Raw genomic sequence first — 17,459 nt, 5'->3', positions numbered from 1 at the left:
TCCAAAGCCCTTCACTGGTCCCAGAAGTGACTTTTAAGAAAGATTAAAATACGTATTGTAAGACTTTACCAGTCCCTTGGGAAAGCTTCAACCCTGCCATCTTTTCCAGTATATGTACTCAAACAAAAGCTACTTAAAGTGCATGTATGTGAACCACTTGTGCTGCATGTGGAAACTGCAGCATGTATGACTGAGAACTTGAGAAGTCACCTCAGGTCCTGGCACTGCAGGAATAAAAAGTGTATCCAGATAACCCAGAAAAAGAAGCCTGGCTGAAAATGGATCTCTATGAACACAACATACATGAGTTGCAGAAATCTGTATGAATATTCTCCTCCAGGAGGCTTTCCAGGCATTTGACTTTTTGTACTTCGGCTCCTCTCTCAGTTCTTGGAATTTTCACACAAAAGTTGACAGCACATTAAAAATGAACACAGCTTTATTTTCTAGATTCAGATCTTATTAAATGTGCATATTAAATGTTAGCAGAATGTTTTAAAAAAATATTCCGATATTAGTGTATCATATATATCAGCAACATACTTAGCAGACAAAAATGCTACTCAGATTACATGACAGTATGAGTCAAACAAGTGGTACATATGGAATACTCAGAAACGCCATCTATTTTCACTCCATTCTGTTGCCTCAAACTGACAGCATTAAATAAAAAAGAAAAAGCATAGTAAAAACATTCTAGAAAAACAGGATAGTGTCTCATAGTAGCACACTTCTTTTGCAGTCCTTTGCTTAGAACATGCCCCACTAAACCTTCCCACGGTAAAAAACCTAAATTTTAATTGAAAAAAAATAAAAATCCCTGACTGTATTACACCTGAAAGGTCAAATTTGTTTTATGTAACTAATTGTAATGAGGCAGTCTATTGCTGCTTAAATTACAGTAATTGTAAGACAAAACTTTATTCACTTTGGTTAAAGGAGACTTCTAGATACTAAATCACATCAAAATGAAATATTCCAACAATCAGTAAGAATCAGCACATCTCCAAACTGATCAGGCCTTCCTTACTTTCATCACTTTTCAAGAACACTTCAGGAAACTTATGTGAACCATTATAAACCCAACCACACTGATACCTTTAGTCAAAATACTGCTTAATGGCAAGTAAAGGCAAACTATTATGAAAAAAGGCATCAAGATAATTTTCTTATGTGACATTAGCTTTTAGTATGAGAACTCTTTTCAACAGTTTCCGTATACAAAGACGTAATGCTATGAAGTGTAATGACTTATTTTTAAAATACATACATATTTCTTTCTAAATAAGCTGATCCCAGGGTTTTTTCCACTTTCTAATGTATGATACGACATATACAAAACATCTGTTTGTACTGCATATGATCTTAAAAAATAAGTTTGTAAGAAGTACAAAATAGCAGTCAAAACATCAATTCAGATTTAGGGTCTGCATATCATTGCTGTATCCCAAACAAATGTATTTCTTTATTTTCCTCCATCTTACTTCTAAATAGCATTGCTCATTCACAACACACCTATTTTGCTGATATCTTTTCAAGAGTAGTATATAAGGACACTTTATTACTTGAAGAAACTAATCTTCCATAAGCAGAAATTGTCCATCTAACACTAAGTTTCCCAATCTGTTTTCAGCTTCAGTCAGGTTGTACATTTCCTACAGAAATACATCCTTTTGTATTTCATCACCTTTCTGTTTGAAGCATCTGTTTGCATTGCAAACAGTAACAAACCCACAACAGCTAAATTAGGCAGTTTAATTAACAGTATATGTGCAAGATGCAGCACAGTGCTTTCATGGTGCAAATTGTGGTGTTCGATATGTGATTATGACTGATGGCTAACACTTTTCTTTGGCTTACACATTAAGCAGCAGAGCTAATTTATTTACACATGCATTCCTCAAACAGATCCATTACTTCAAATACATCTGAATATTCAAGAACATGATCAGTTCATCATGAACATAAATTGCCAACATGCTTGATTGATCAAGCAACCTTAGAGAATGAAGGTAACTTACAGTAATGAGAAATAATCATCAGCATCAACTCCTTGACTGGCAGCCAAACTGTGTGACGTGCTCGAGGTAGGCACTTAGCATTAATCCTTTTGCTAATAACAACAGCTCCACTCAGGACGTTGATTTAAAACTGTTACAATATTAAGGTTACTCACCAAGTACTCCAAGACACAGGCAAGGTTTGCTAAAACAAAACACCTTAAGTTGTGGTACTAGTAAACAGCACATAATACAGCTGATATGGAATACAAATCTCAATTTTTATGTTTATACTTGCAAAGTATAACTTTCAAAGTGCAAATAGAGCAAAATTTTCTAATCTTGTCTACCTTATATATTCAGCATGAGAGAACTCAATAATCTGGTGTTAAAACAATCTGCAGTCTAGGCACAAACTGCTCTCCAGCAGTCCACATAGAACTGAAACAGAAGTGTGCCAAGGCAGGCTTGGTTTGGTAACACTGAACAGCTCTGTCTGCAGGTTCACAGTATCCTGATGCCTGCAAGCATTTTTTGGAAAAGGGCACTGGCCTGCAGAGATAATTTTCACACCTCTTGCAAAATGCAAAGAAACAAGGCACTAAGCATGGAAGCGTTGATACATTTTAAATATACATCAAAATTATAAAAATGCCTACCTGCTTCAAAATAGGAAATGAGGGCACATTCTTAAACAGCTGGAAGCTACTTTGCACAAATAGTTATTTATATATTTATAAACCCAGTAACTTTGTAGAAAAGCCACCTAACAAAAAGGAAAAGAAAAATTCTTCCTAAAGATTCAAAAGGAAAAAAAAAACACAACAGAATAACCCCCAAGCCACAGGATATTATGTATAAGGACAATAACAGCATAAACATATATTATTATTTGGCATGCTTAAAATCTTTATGATAAAAATCCAAGACCAAACCATTCAGCTAAATCAACTGGTATGGTGGTCCAGCTCCCAATCGACTGCCATGGAGTGCAGGCACATTCCATAGTATGCATCGAGGACAGACACACAGTTTTAGCCCTTTGCTGGCATTCATTGAGAATCCAAACAAATAAATAAATAAGAAAACAAGAAGATTTGGCCAAAAACAATGTCAAACATAATCTTCCAATGGCAGTTTTTGAGAATGAGAAATTAAATAACTGTTATTCTCCAAACTGCATACATCTTTTCAAAACCCACTGCATTTAGGTGATTCCACAATAATTGCATTTAGAGAGTAAACTCTTCCACAAATTGTATCTTTAAGAAAATAAATTATGGCTTTTTTTTCCCCTTCAACTAGTTTGTATTAACTGAATTTTGTGCCTACAGGTAATTACAAGTGGAATTAAGCCAATATATCCTTAAAAATCAATTCCTTCTGCAAAATGTATAGAAGTTCAAACCAATGTTTCATAAGACATAATTAATATAAAAAAAAGTCCTAAACCTTAACCCTTGTATCAGGAGTGTTCTATTCAAATTGCCACATAATAAAAATAATAATTCTCAGCATATTCCACAGCAGTGGTCCTCTGTGGTATCCTTTTCAGTCAGCTGGGATACAGTCTGGAATGTTGCAATTAGCAACACAGAGAGGGCTTGGTGGTTAATGACCTTATCATGCCCTGTGAGCCCTTTGAGGTTAACAGTCCCTATACCAGGAGTCAAAATTCTAGGATTACAAGATTACATTTACTGTTCAAAGTCCAGGGAAAATAAAAACCAGTGCTGAAATCATACATTTAAGCAGATTTCCTAAACCTTGAAAGCAAACCCCAAAATCTTTGGATTGAAAGAGAAAGGTTGAACTCTCCTACAACTTTCAACATACTGAGCAAACCACAGATAAAAAAAGCTAAAACAAGCTAAATCCCAAACAATTGGATTTTTGGCTACATTGCTCTGGATAGCTCCATTCTCCCTTCTGTGGCGATGAACTCTTTTTCTGTGGCTTGTTTATCACCTTGGCACAGTCTCTCCTTCAGTTTTTCAAGTTCATACTCATGTAGGATTTTTTGTGTTAAATACTTTTCACGTTTTATTTTGGCTTTCACATCTGCAGGAACATCAGGGATCATCCATGCTACAAAGAATTTGACGATGAATACCACATGCTAAAAAGAAAAACAAAGTAACAACTCATTACTAAATGAAACACGTCTTGTTTTTATCTGTCACCAAATAGGTCACTTTTTGTTCACAACAGAATACATTTAATTTGGATATCCTGGAACAATACTTAGTGTATCTAAGATGTACATGAAGATTAAAACCTATCTTCTTATGCAGAAATTTTAATTCCAAACCATTAATGACTCAGCAAACCCAAGAGGAAAGTGTCAGGGCCTGAATCTAAACCATCACTTTTTAACTTCTCTGTGTGGTTTGTTAGAAAGTTCACACAGCTGTGCTGAAAACACTTAGCTATTGAGAGATGATGAAACACAGCAGGAAAAGTTATGAGATGAGCACCTGAACTATCCCTTTTCCCTTCGTAACTTGTAAAGCAGTGGCTTAACACTGAAGTGCCAGTAATCCAAACTATTGATTTAGCTGATTTTAACCAATATACATCACTGCAAAATGCTGTCTGGATTTTGAACACAGTCATCTCACATACAGCTCTTTAATGAAAGCAAGAAGAGTAGAAGTGCTAGTCCTGGTGGCTTTAATCTCTTACACTTGCTTAAAGACCTTTTTTATTTTGCTGATTATTTTGATCAACATTTGCAGTCTTGCTTAGCCATTTTCACTGTTCCTACTCTGAGGTCAGCTCACTGAATTTAAAAGGCCCAGTAACAGTAATTATTTAGGACATGAGTACTTGGTATTACCTTGGGAACAAATTATTTTATACTCCTAGCAATTCTATTTTCTGTATATATATATTTACATTTGTATATATATTTAGTAACTATCTAGAGAATCACAAGGTACCAATGTCAGAAGGAAATTTTGTAGGGAACATACCTCCATAATAATTATAAAGGCCAGTTTTGCAGCAAGAATGTGCCAGAACTGCATAGTGTGTAAGTATTTTCTCTCATGATCTGGAGGATATCGATAGTCTCTGTACCTGTTGGAATGACAGACATGCAAAGGTGAAATGTCAGTCAGCCTGGGACAGACTACAAGCTTAGTGACACTTTACAAGCAAGTACAGCTGTCACTTAAGGAACCTTTTCTTGTTTTAAATGGTCTGTTTCCTTTTGCAAAAAAAGCCCCTCAGCTTGTTTCTATCTTTGTGTTTCCTTAAACACCCTCACACACGCAGCAACAGAGCAGAGATGAGGATGTGTGACATGAAATTTGGTACACAGGTTACTTGTTTTTCAGGCAATAATCAAATAATACAGGACAGGATGAAGGGATACATAACAGGGTAATGGACACCTATTGAATAAATGTGACAGACATTAGCAGATTATGGACTGGATAGATGCAGGGTCTCATGAAAGAACAGACTTGAGTACATGTACTACACCACCAAACAAATGCAGCTGTTTCTGAAAGTGCTGGGGTGGTTGGTTTAGGGTTTTTTTTGCTTGCTTTGAGATTTTTTTCATCCAATCAATACCTTTATTTTACCATTTCTAAAGTTCTTTTGCAATTATTCTAGAATCTCCAATGCTTTTGCTAGCAAGAAAGGACTATTTTTTAAACAAAAGCAGAATAGGTCTGATTTTTGGTCTGATCAAGGAAAATAAGGATTGATTTTAAATACCATACCTCATTCTCAGCTTTGGGATCTAAACATGTTCTTTATCCTGCTCTCTTATTCCACTTATATAGTCCACTTATTCAGCCTAAAAATCTTTGAAAATATTGCCTGAAGTTTGCAACTTTAGGGACATAAATTTTCTTCCTCACTCAAAAATCAATATTGTAATTAAGTAAACAAAAAATCCAGTGAAGAAAAAGCAAAATGCAAATTATCAGTGAGACTCTTTCTGGTGATTTTTTTTGAGGTGATTATTTTTGTTATTGGCTTGATCTCTTACCACCTCAAGCATTACCTTATCAGTAGCCTAAATATTACCTCTCACACTTCAGAATGATGAGAATGACATAATTTATTTTCTAATGGATTACTTAGATCTGCACTGGTTTTTTATAGTTATTCTATACAAAGTGAAAAAATACACCAACCTGCATATGACAAAGTTTTCTGGATTCTCTTTAGGTTTATTTCTCTCAGGAAAATCTGAAATTTGAAACACTGACAAACTGTTGTTTATGTATCCAGACATTGGTGAGTCTTCATTTTCAGAATAAGCATAGTAGTAAACTAAACGAGGGATCATATCTGATGTGAATGCAACAATAAAAGCCTGAAAAGAAATTGGAAAAAGAAATAAGGGAAGTTGCACACAAAATTTGTGAGCAAATTTATAAAGGGGTTTTGTTTCTGTGACTCTGGCATTACCCAGAATTAAGAAAGGGTGAGAAGCAGGATTAGGGCACTTCACCTCAGTAAAAGATGCTGACTGCAGCCTCAGCACATTTTGCCTGGAAGCTTGAGATACTTTAGGTGCTGAGGTATCATGCTACTTAAGCAGTACCTGCAAGTGGGTTTGTTGCCTGAGAGACACTAAAAAGAAGTGTCTCTTTTGCTCAGTAGTCTGCTTTACAGTATGTTTCTGATGAAACACTGGCATAGCATTTAGTTACCAGTTTGTAATAAATACTTGGAGCCACTGCTCCCACAGGGGCATCCAGAAGCAGAGCAGAATTCCCACAGAACAGGTCTCATAACGACAAGGACAAAAATGCATTAAGACACAGAATTCATCCACCTTTCCTGTCCCCTACAGTTCCCTCTGGGCAAACAGTGTGCTTCATCAGTCTAAGCTTCTTACTGGCTAACGCCATTCCAAAGGGCTGGAACCACAGACAACTGAATGAAAGATTATGGTCAATAAAATGCAGATCGGGAGCTGCACACTGTCAACATATGGACAAACCAAACCACTTGTTTGATGGTTCGTTAACATGATACAGTGCTGATGAAGGAGAATAAGCATCATCTGGTTTTTAATTCTTCACATTTTGAATACATGAAGAATCAGTGTTGATGTAGCACAGTTAATATACTTACATTAGTGACAACAGACAAGATGGCCATCCCGTTGAGGATTTCCTGCCACACTCCTATGCTATGTGCTTTTGCAGCCACAGGTCTTCTGTACTGAGTGGTTAATTTCCAGGAGTCTACACGAATCTCCAGGATATTATTCATCAGAGCAAGAAGGGGAGCCAGGGGAAAAGATGCCACAAAGAGAGTAATGAATCCAAACTGAATCACTGCAAGAGAGAAAAACAAAGTGTCAAAATCTGCCCTTCCAGAAGTATCCTCAGAGTGATGGGGGTCTACCACTAGCAGACAAATGGCAAACTTCTGCCAGGCTGCACTAGTCATCTTCAGCCCTGGCCTAAGTGACAATCAGCCCCAGTCCCAAGACTTCTCCACACCCTTCTGGCTGCCATTCAGCAGCACCCATAGGAATAGGCATTTAGGTTCTGTGAAATGATGCTGCCAGCAGTGCTGGATATATGGTGTGTAACTGTAGGGGAATTGGGATGTATTCATCCATCAAATTTCTCAATTGTTATCAGGTTAGTTTTGTTCTCTTGCAGTTTGTACCACCTTGTTCTTTTACTTCTCAACTACACATCTCACAGCCTTACCTCCACCTATTGTTACTGACTGAATCAAAACATTAATATTTTTTAATAAAATTATAGCATAAAATTCTATATGCAGTAGTTCCATTGGGAAGTCTTGACATTAGTTTAAGAATTGCGACTAAAATATACAAATGACCCTTTCAGTTATTACCAAAATTAAGTATCTCAGTACGGAATGTGATAATCCTCAGTACACAGCCAATACCACCACTATATTTCTAATAAAGGAAATAGAAAATTTTGTCTTGTTTAGGTTGTGGATAAAAAGAAATTCCCATAGACCAGTCATTCACTCTTCCATTATTTCAGTGGTAAGCTCTTCATGTCAGCCAAGCAACAAAATTCCTACTAGCTTAGCAGCCCTGGGGCAATGCTGAAGCATAGTTCTGATTCTGGAACAGCAAGGACATGGCTGTCAACAGTGATTGTTATGAGAGTATTAGTTTCACAAGACCACAGCCCTGTATCAAATTAAAGTGATAATAACACTACACAGCTCTAGAATACTTAAAAATATTTCTGCAGAAATAAAACAATACAAAGGTCCATTTTTCAACAAAATGTATCCTTGTAATAGACAAATATTAGCTTCTTTAAAGTGTTCTTTAGATTTATCTTTGCTTCAGTTTTAGTTTCAGTTTCTCAGGTTTTGTAAACAACTGTTATATGCCGACATGCTCACTTTACCTTTGAAAACCCATATTCCCTTGCCCACACTCCCTTTGCTGGTCTAATGGACTGAACCAAAGCACTGATCAGTGTAGGACTAAAGCTGAAGGGATTCTCCTCTAGCCAGTTTGTAGATCTCACGTCTGCAGTATCCATCCTTACAGCACATTTGGCACTCATCCCATACTGAAAATTTCCACTGACATCAGCTAAGAATATGCTTTGGAACAAGAAAAGAACACAAAGGCAGCTGGCTGCACTGAGAATAATGTTACCCATTCAAATGAAGAAAAAAAAAAAAAGTCTTTGCAGTGTTCCTGTGAAATTCCCAGCAGTTCAAGATGCAAAGACAGCTTTTTTATTAATTGGGCTGATCTATTTAATGATTTCCAGCAGTCAATAGTCCTCTTATGCACATGAAACTGGTGGCATCAACCCACAACAATTAATCGAGAAAATGTTCTTTTGAAAGTGTCAGTACAAGGTGTCCTGTCCTCAATTCCAAATTTATAATTTTAAACTTACCCATTTCTAAATATTCATAGAACAGGCCTAAGGCTCCAAATGTCTGCAGATCATGGTCTTGCTCCCAGCGACTGTATAAATTTTCGGGATTATTTCTGGCTTTCCGACGACCCCACCAGTTACAAATCCAGCTGTATATGCAGAAAAAAGTTAACAATGAGAGAAGCAGGTCAGATTGGCTCACTTGGTTAGAGCATGGTGCTAATAACACCAAGCTTGTGGGTTTAGTCCCTGTACAGGCCATTCACTGAAGAGCTGAACTTGATCCTTGTGGGTGTCTTCCAACTCAGAACATTCTGTGAAAGTCAGAGTCACAGAATTAATTAGGTTGGAAGAGACCTTGAAGATCATAAAGTCCAACCCATGCTCTAATACCTCAACTACACCATGGCAGCAAGTGCCACATCCAGTCTTTTTTTAAACACATCCAGGGACGATGACTCTATCACCTCCCTGGGCAGACCATTCCAGTACTTTATCATTCTTTCCATAATTTTTTTTTTCCTAGTATCCAACCTATATTTCCCTTGGCACAGCTTAAGACTTTGTCTTCTTGTTCTGTCAGTTGCTGCCTGGAGAAAGACACCAACCCCCACCTGACTACAACCTCCTTTCAGGAAGTTGTAGAGAGTGATAAGGTCACCTCTGAGTCTCCTTTTCTCCAGGCTAAACAACCCCAGCTCCCTCAGTCGTTCCTCACAGGGCTTGTGTTCCAAGCCCCTCACCAGCCTCGTTGCCTCCTCTGGATGCGCTCAAGTGTCTCAACGTCCTTCCTGAACTGAGGGGCCAGAACTGGACACAGCACTCACGGAGCAGCCTCACCAGTGCTGAGTACAGAGGAAGAATGAGCTCCCTGCTCCTGCTGGCCACACTATTCCTGATACAGGCCAGGATGCCACTGGCCTTCTTGGCCACCAGGGCACACTGCTGGCTCATGTTCAGCCGGCTGTTGACCAGTACCCCCAGGTCCATTTCCACCTGGACACTGTCCAGCCACACTATTCCCAGCCTGTAACGTTGCAGGGGGTTTATGTGGTCAAAATGCAGGACTCAGCACTTGGACTTGGTAAACTTCATTCCATTGTACTCTGCCCATCTATCCAACTGTTCCAGGTCCCTCTGCAGAGCCCTCCTACCTTCCAGCAGATTGACACATGCTCCTAGCTTAGTGTTATCTGCAAATTTACTAGTGAAAGACTCAATACCCTCATCCACGTCATCAATAAAAATATTGGACAGATCTGGCCCCAGCACAGACCCCTGAGGGACACCACTGGTGACTGGCTGCCAGCTGGATGCAGCACTGTTCACCACCACTCTCTGGGCCTGGCCAGTTCTTAACCTAGCAAAGAGTGCTCCTGTCCAAGCCATGGGCTACCAGCTTTCCCAGGAGTATGCTGTGGGAGATAGTGTCAAAGGCCTTGCTGAAGTCCAAATAGACAACATCCACAGCCTTCCCTGCATCCACCAGGTGGGTCATCTGGTCATATACGGAGATCAAGTTGGTCAAACACGACCTACCCCTCCTAAACCCATGCTGGCTGGGTCTGATACCCTGGCCAACCTGTAAGTGGTGCGTGATGGCACTCAGTATAAACTGCTCCATTACCTTACCGGGCACTGAGGTCAGGCTAACTGGCCTATAATTACCAGGATCCTCCTTCCCACCCTTTTTGTGAATGGTGTCACATTGGCCAGCTTCCAGTCATCTGGAACCCCACCAGTGAGCTGGGACTCTTGGTTAAGGATGGAGAGCAGCTCTGTAAGCTTGTCTGCCAGCTCCCTCATCAGACTGAGATGGATCCCATCTGAGCCCATAGATTTCTAAACATCCAAGCAGCTCAGTAGTTCTCTGACTGCCTCCTCCTGGACAACAGTGGGACCACTCTGCTCCCTCACACCATCTACCAACCCAGGATGACAGCTGTCCTGAGGGCAAGCTGTCTTCCCACTAAAGACTGAGGCAAAGAAGGCATTAAGCACTTCTGCTTTCTCCTCATCTTCAGTTACTAAGTTCCCTCCTGCATCCAATAGAGAACAGAGGCTGGTCTCACCCTTCCTTTTACTATTAATATACTAGTAAAACCATTTTTTATTATCTTTTGCAGATATTGCCTGATTAAGTTTGAACTGAGCATTGGCCACCCTAATTATTTTCCTACATTCCCTAGCAGCTATCTTAAATATTTCCTGAGAGACCTGACTCTCCTTCCAAACATGATACATCCTCTTTTTATTTCTAAGTTCCTTCAAAACCTTGTTGCTCACCCAGGCTGGGTGTTTGCCTCATCAATTCATCTTTTGGCACACAGGGACAGTCTGTTCCTGTGCCCTCAAGATCTCTGTTTTGAAGCATGTCCATCTTTCCTGAACTCCTTTGTTTTTAAGGGCTGCTTCCCAAAGACCTCTCTGAATAAGTTGCCTAAATAGGCCAAAGTCTGCCCTCCTGAAGTCCAGTGTAGAAGTCTTTCTGATGTTCCTCTTGATTTCACCAAATATCAAGAATTCTACAATTTCATGATCACTGTGTCTCAAGTGGCCTCCAAACACCACATCTCCCACCAGCCCATGTCTATTTGCAAATAGGTCTAACATAGTCCCTCCCCTTTCCTGAGCAAGCTCCTTAATAAAACATACATACAAGCATGGCTTTCACAAAAGAGGCTGAAAGCATTTATGAAATGAGTGTGTCAGAATTTGTGCTTAATTTACAGAATTCGTCTTATCTTCTTCATATGGCAATCATTCCTCCCAAGAATTTCTCTAACTATAAGATGGCCACCTCAGTGTCACAGAGAACTTACGGAACAATAGCCTCTTGGATATTTCCCCAGATCTGTTTGCCAGCCATGACTATGGTGAGCTGTGTCGTCAGTTCTATCAAACAGCCTGCAGGATCACACTGGTGGAGACAAACTGAGTATTAATGGGCATGAATAACGGGTATCACCCAGATAAACTATATTCTACTACTGTATAAATGCAAGAAAGGAGATCTTAAAACTTGTAAGAACAATATTTAATTTCCACATGGATTGCCAGATAAGCCACTCTCTCAGGAAGGCTGTTACAGAAGGGCTTTAAGTGTTTCAAGTGTGAGACAAAGCACACACCAAAATGTAACAACCATATGAAGACAGAGTAATTCAGAGATGCTTCAGCAGGGCCTGTGTGCACCCCTCAGCCCCAGCAAGGTGAATCTTTTGCACTCATTGAGCTCTCAGCACCAGATTTTTTTTAAGGATCCATGGTGAGACCCACTGGTATTTCAGGAGAACTGGGACCAATAAAAGCTTTATGATTTTTCACTCTTGTGACTGACAGATTTTCACTGCTGGTGTTTCCCTGACTAGAAAGAGCAGGAAGAGTCATTGGAAGCCCCAGCATCAGCTCCAGGACAGCTGAGGTCCAGCTCAGTTTAGACCAAGCCTGCAGTTGGAAATTTATGACTGTGCGGATTGAAGGAACAATCCACCTTAATTAAGAAAATCTTACCTCTTCATTTCGCCAGCGATTAAACATGTATGTGTAGCCACCTGGGTAACCAACAAACTTCCCTTTGAAGAAGGCCACATAGAAGCAGGATGAATAGTAGTTGACAAACTGGAACAAAAACATTTTCATAGTGAGCCTGTTCTCATACTCCATATGAGTTCTGGGGATCTCTGTGAAACCAGAAAACAATAATTTTATGTTCCTTTATTCTCTTTAAAGGGCAGATTCACAAATATTCATCATGCCTTAAAAAAAAAAAAAAAAAAGTTTTTTTTTTAAAAGATTTCAGCAGATGGAGTTCCTATTTTCAGACACCCTACCCGTACTTTACAATACAACGTTTGATGCAGGCAGGCAAAGCAAATTCATATTTAAAACTTCTATACAATTTAATTTCCCCTTCTATGTCCTGTTCATTAGCACTTGTCCATCTCCAAATGTTACACTATTTTAGGAGAGCTGAGATGAATCTCAAGAAGGATCTCCTGTAGTATGAAAATTTCACTATTGGCAACAGACAATTATTTTTTCCTTTGTGATAGAGAAGTACGTTACAATATTTTTTTTCCCCAACATACTGTATGTGCATGTCATTAAAATCAACAGAAACTGCATGGTCCATGTGCCTCTGAGAGATGAGGCTAAAGCTCATAATGGGCAGAAGAATAGGGGAGAGTATGGGCATCTTGGAGTTACTGTACATCACCAAAACCTTTGCTTAGGATTTTGCTGCCTTTTGCTGCTCATTGTCTACCGCATTTATATTTTTGAAGGCAGCAGGAAGCCCTAAGCATAGTATTATCAAATGTCCTGTTAAATGATAACATATAACCAATTCAAGCTGGGAAGTAGCATAAGAAAAAACACTACAGACATTCAAGTCCCTCTCTGTTGGTTAGGACCTTGGCAGACGTGTTAAACTCATTTGCCTTATTGTAAAATTGTTTCATATAGCTGAGTAAATTGATGCTTCCAAGCTTGGTGTAAGTTTGCATGCCAGAAGAACATGAGGTATTTAATGGGAATCTGACATCAGAGTGTAGGACAGAGGAGGGAGCACTCAGGTAAGGCAGTTTGCCTAGCTTGCAGCTCCCTAAAATATTTTTATTTTCAGTGAGCTGTTAAAATATTGATGTGAGGCAAACAACGTTCAGAGCACCAGAGGCAGGTTATATCTGCTTGTCTTAACACCAAATCTGGCCTAACCATTTCAAAGAGTTCAAGAGTGAAAAAGTCTGGGCAGACACTCCTGACAGCCTGGGCCAGGCGTAGCCACCTCGGCCACCTGAGGAGGGCAGCAGTTCCCCCCTCACCAGTGAACTGTTATGCTCCCCCTGTAACCCACAGCCCCAGGTAGTGCTGCCACTTGAGAAATTAATCATCCACACTTGCAAATCAGCAAAATAACACTGCTGAGCCTTCACGCTTATAATTCTTGCTCCTCAAGAAAGAAAGATTTAAAAAAAATCTGATTTTCTGTTTATTTCTGAAATTGTTAGTGGCAATTTTATTTACTACTTCTGTTTCAGTTTGGTCTGATTCAGCCAAGAGAGATAAGCAATACAGATATAAGAGATAGTCCACGATAAATCAAAATAAACCAAATGTAACATCCATGTAAGTTTCTGCAAGGAACATCTTTCAACTCTTGACTTGACTTGCAAGATCTCACAAAAAAAAGATCAACCAACTCTTTTTATGACAAGTACACAAACTGCAAGTACTTAATACTTTCAGTTCCCCAAGTTCACCACGCTGAATATATTCTGCAATTATGTTTTTCTATAAAACACCTTCAGGGACTTCTAGCTCTAAATCATTAGGGACAAATAAAATTAAATAAAATTGAAAAAAAAAATATGTAAGAAGGCCTCTCAAGAGTGATATTTTCAGCATGCAAGCAGAAGTCAAACATAAAATACACTACAAAAGTAGTCACTCTTTCTGGGCCTCAGCTCTGGAGCAAGGGTACTGTTATCAATGGCTACTGCCACAATAACACATCTTGGCCACAGATTCTCATCCTGCTCAACCTCTGACTTCCATCTTTGTAACTCGAAATCTGTATAGCCGGAGCTAAAGGAAACAATGCTCAGAAAAAAATGGAAAATGTACTGTCCCATCCCATCTTTTCCCCCAGGCTAAGGGTCATGATTATTTAGTCTTTTTTGCTTGTAAAGATAGCTGTGATTTATTTTTTCAAATATATTTACAGGATTTCTAATTGAAAGACTACTAGTTCAAGACAGCCTGATCTTGCTTGATCAGCAAGATGATCAGCAGGATGACTCAAGATGATTTTTAACTATGTTCAGGTCTGTGATTTTCTCTGTAGACTAGTTCTAATATAAACAAGAATTATATGATGAGAAACTAGGTTATGAGAATGACTGAAATGCAGGGAAAAAGTTCAGTATGGCCGTGGATACACCTGAGTCATTGCCGTAAGCTACTGTGAGCTACAGAGCTCCTACTGTGCCTGAGTTGAGAACAGCACAGAATACCTTGATGGTGTTCAATGGAATCTTCAATGATTCCTTCCAAGTTTTGCCTTCAAGTACCCCTGCTTAACTTACCCATATCAGTAATCCAGATGGCTATTCTCTCATAGAAGAAATTCAGTATCATGATGATGACAAAATTGAGGCAGGAGGCTGTGACTGAAGTTGCCAGCTGAGGGGTCAGTAAGCCACTGATGGGCTGCAGTGTCTGAGTGTTCTCCATGAGGCTGGCGAATGCAGCATACACTGCAAGGCGATACACAATCACAGCTATCATGCTGGCTATGATCAAGGACACCTGAGGAAAGGAGGGAGATTTGAAATACACCTGCAGCTTAGTATAGCTGTATGCACGCAGCTTTACAAACAAGATTTAAACCATCATGCTTTATATTTTTAAAATTTTATTCTTCGTGGGTATGAATTCAGCGCCATGGAAATGGAAAGCAGGCAGGCAAAATAATTTGTTACATTATATACACTAAAACCAACAAAATTATTTTGTTAACATAAGAAAAACTGACAATCTAATACCGATATCTGAGAAAGTGCAGAAGAGTATAGACAGGAGATGGAAAGGACAAGTTAGATTAAACTGTCTGCTCTGAAACTCACTCTTCATTCATGTTGTGAATTCTTTTTTCTGTTTGCCTTTACTACAGTTTTTTCAGTATATCTGTTAACATCAAATAAGTCACAGAGGAAGTTATCCCCATGCCAAAATGCCCAAACAAATTGTTGGAGTCTGAGACACAGAATGTGTGCCCTTGTCTCTGATGCCTGGCTCTGAGAGCCAAAAGAACACTGAATTTCATAAAACATGAAATTTATGGGCACATTTTCATGGTCTTACATGAAAACAACTGTTAAAGTTAGATAGAAAAGCTAAAAGTGTGAGTATGTAGATTAGAGAGTTTTCTTAAGTCACTGGGTGAAAAAGTTAATTTAGAGTTTAAACTAGTTTAGAAAGCAGAATACAAGATGGAGGATTTAGGGTGTGGTCTCTTTTCCTTCTTTCTTCTCCACATTCTTCTTCTAGAGGTTTTTGGGTAGTAGTAAGTGATTGGATAGAGAATGCCGCAATGTAGCATGCAGATGATGGGTCATTGGGTCATTAAGAAAAATAATATATGTGTCTATTGTTAATTGGATAAAAGCAGATATAAAGATGAAACAGCCGTGTGGTTTGGGGCAATTTTGTGCCTTCAAAGCCAAAATGAGCCAAAAGGGAAGGATGAATTAAACTTGAGCAAAAAGTCTGGAAAAGTCTGCCAAGTTTTGTGATAACATCCTAATAAACACAAGAAACAAGATCCTAACGAGCTTTGGAGTTTTCTTCCTGACGCAGAGAACTGAGATAAATGGAACTCCCCATGAAGAAGTACTCCGAAGAAGATCAGCTCAGAAGAGACTGAGAAATCCAGGTGTGAGGAGAAGTGCAGGAGAAGTGCAGAAGTGCAGCAGAATTAAAAAACAGATTGAAAAAGTTACACAAATTACTAATTAATGACAGATTTCCAGTGCCTTATTTAAAAAAAAAATCAGAATTTAAGTGCACCTTAAATGACAGCATGAAATCTGCAGAACAGTAATAAAAGCATGAGGTAACATCATGGTTAAAACCAATTTATGTTAATGTGATCATTAGTAATGATCAGCATCTCTGATATATGCTAAAATGATTCAAAAACATGCTCACCCAGAACAACACTGTAGCTCCTGAGATGCAGAATCGCACAGCCTGGCTAGTTAAAGGCAAATAAGGCTCCATCTCCTGAAACAGTCAAGGACAGCACAGTTCATGTTATTCTCACATCTTACTCCAACATGAAGCAGCACACAGAGCTCTCAGCAGCTGTGTGAAAAGTGCTCACATCCAAGGGAAACCATACAGAACCCCGCCCCTCTCTAATGGCAGACAGGACATAATTTTGAGTGTGCTAGGAGTTGGGGGAGCAGTGCAGGGCAAAAAGTTCAGGGCAGAAGCAGCCACAAAACTGCTATAAGTAAAGACAGTACCTGAAAAGAATGGTTAAAATTTTGCAAAATCAATCAGTAGCTAAAGGAAAAAGATCAACTTCCTGAGACAAGCAAGCCACAACTATTACCGTAATGCTAGGTTAGCTGTCAAACAGCTGAGTCCACAACTGGACTCAAGTTTTATAAACTCTTCATGCCAAGATTCCTTAAATCTTGTAATTTGTATGTGCCAGTCTGCCAGACAGTGCTCTTCTCCACTCCTTCAATTTTATTTGGTTTTTTTTAGTTGAAGAAATGGCTATGAACATAGCTGCCAAGCTCTGCCACTGCATGAGGCAACTGGGTCTTAGCCATGCCAGTATTCCCAGACAACACATGAACAATTTTCAATGCTCATGTAAAGTTTTTGCAACTAATTCTAGCTCCTAAAATATCAGAGTACATGTTTTATAAAAGAATCTTATCTTTAAGAACTAATGCCAGTGAAAGAAGATCTAGTGAAAAATAACCTGAATTAGATAAATCTGTGGGACAAGGCACTGTAGAATGCTTAGACTTCTCTTGAGCAAAGTGGCACTGAGTACTACAAATGGCTG

The 17,459-nt window shown here is 39.0% G+C and overlaps 1 protein-coding gene across 13 annotated transcripts in view; it reads right to left on the bottom strand.

The window, feature by feature from the left end:
• Window positions 1–421: 421 nt before the first annotated feature.
• ANO5 (anoctamin 5) overlaps window positions 422–17,459 on the bottom strand; it is a 67,574-nt gene continuing 50,536 nt past the window's right edge. For all 13 annotated transcript variants that reach the window (XM_005531585.2, XM_014260250.2, XM_088057277.1 and 10 more), the window contains 9 exons: window positions 16,583–16,657; window positions 14,959–15,181; window positions 12,383–12,552; window positions 11,692–11,789; window positions 8,888–9,018; window positions 7,104–7,309; window positions 6,155–6,336; window positions 4,976–5,081; window positions 422–4,119 (listed from right to left, as the gene is read on the bottom strand). In XM_005531585.2, coding sequence (XP_005531642.2) covers window positions 3,898–4,119; window positions 4,976–5,081; window positions 6,155–6,336; window positions 7,104–7,309; window positions 8,888–9,018; window positions 11,692–11,789; window positions 12,383–12,552; window positions 14,959–15,181; window positions 16,583–16,657 — 1,413 coding nt within the window. In that variant the 3' untranslated portion in view covers window positions 422–3,897. The remainder of the gene's footprint in view (window positions 4,120–4,975; window positions 5,082–6,154; window positions 6,337–7,103; window positions 7,310–8,887; window positions 9,019–11,691; window positions 11,790–12,382; window positions 12,553–14,958; window positions 15,182–16,582; window positions 16,658–17,459) is intronic.

The sequence above is a fragment of the Pseudopodoces humilis genome, chromosome 7, assembly GCF_049639895.1.
Source record: "Pseudopodoces humilis isolate 2021_Gansu_Grassland_sample_001 chromosome 7, ASM4963989v1, whole genome shotgun sequence".
NCBI lineage: Eukaryota > Metazoa > Chordata > Aves > Passeriformes > Paridae > Pseudopodoces > Pseudopodoces humilis.
The sequence above is the reverse complement of the archived record's forward strand: the minus strand, read 5'-3'. Positions and strand labels throughout refer to the sequence as shown.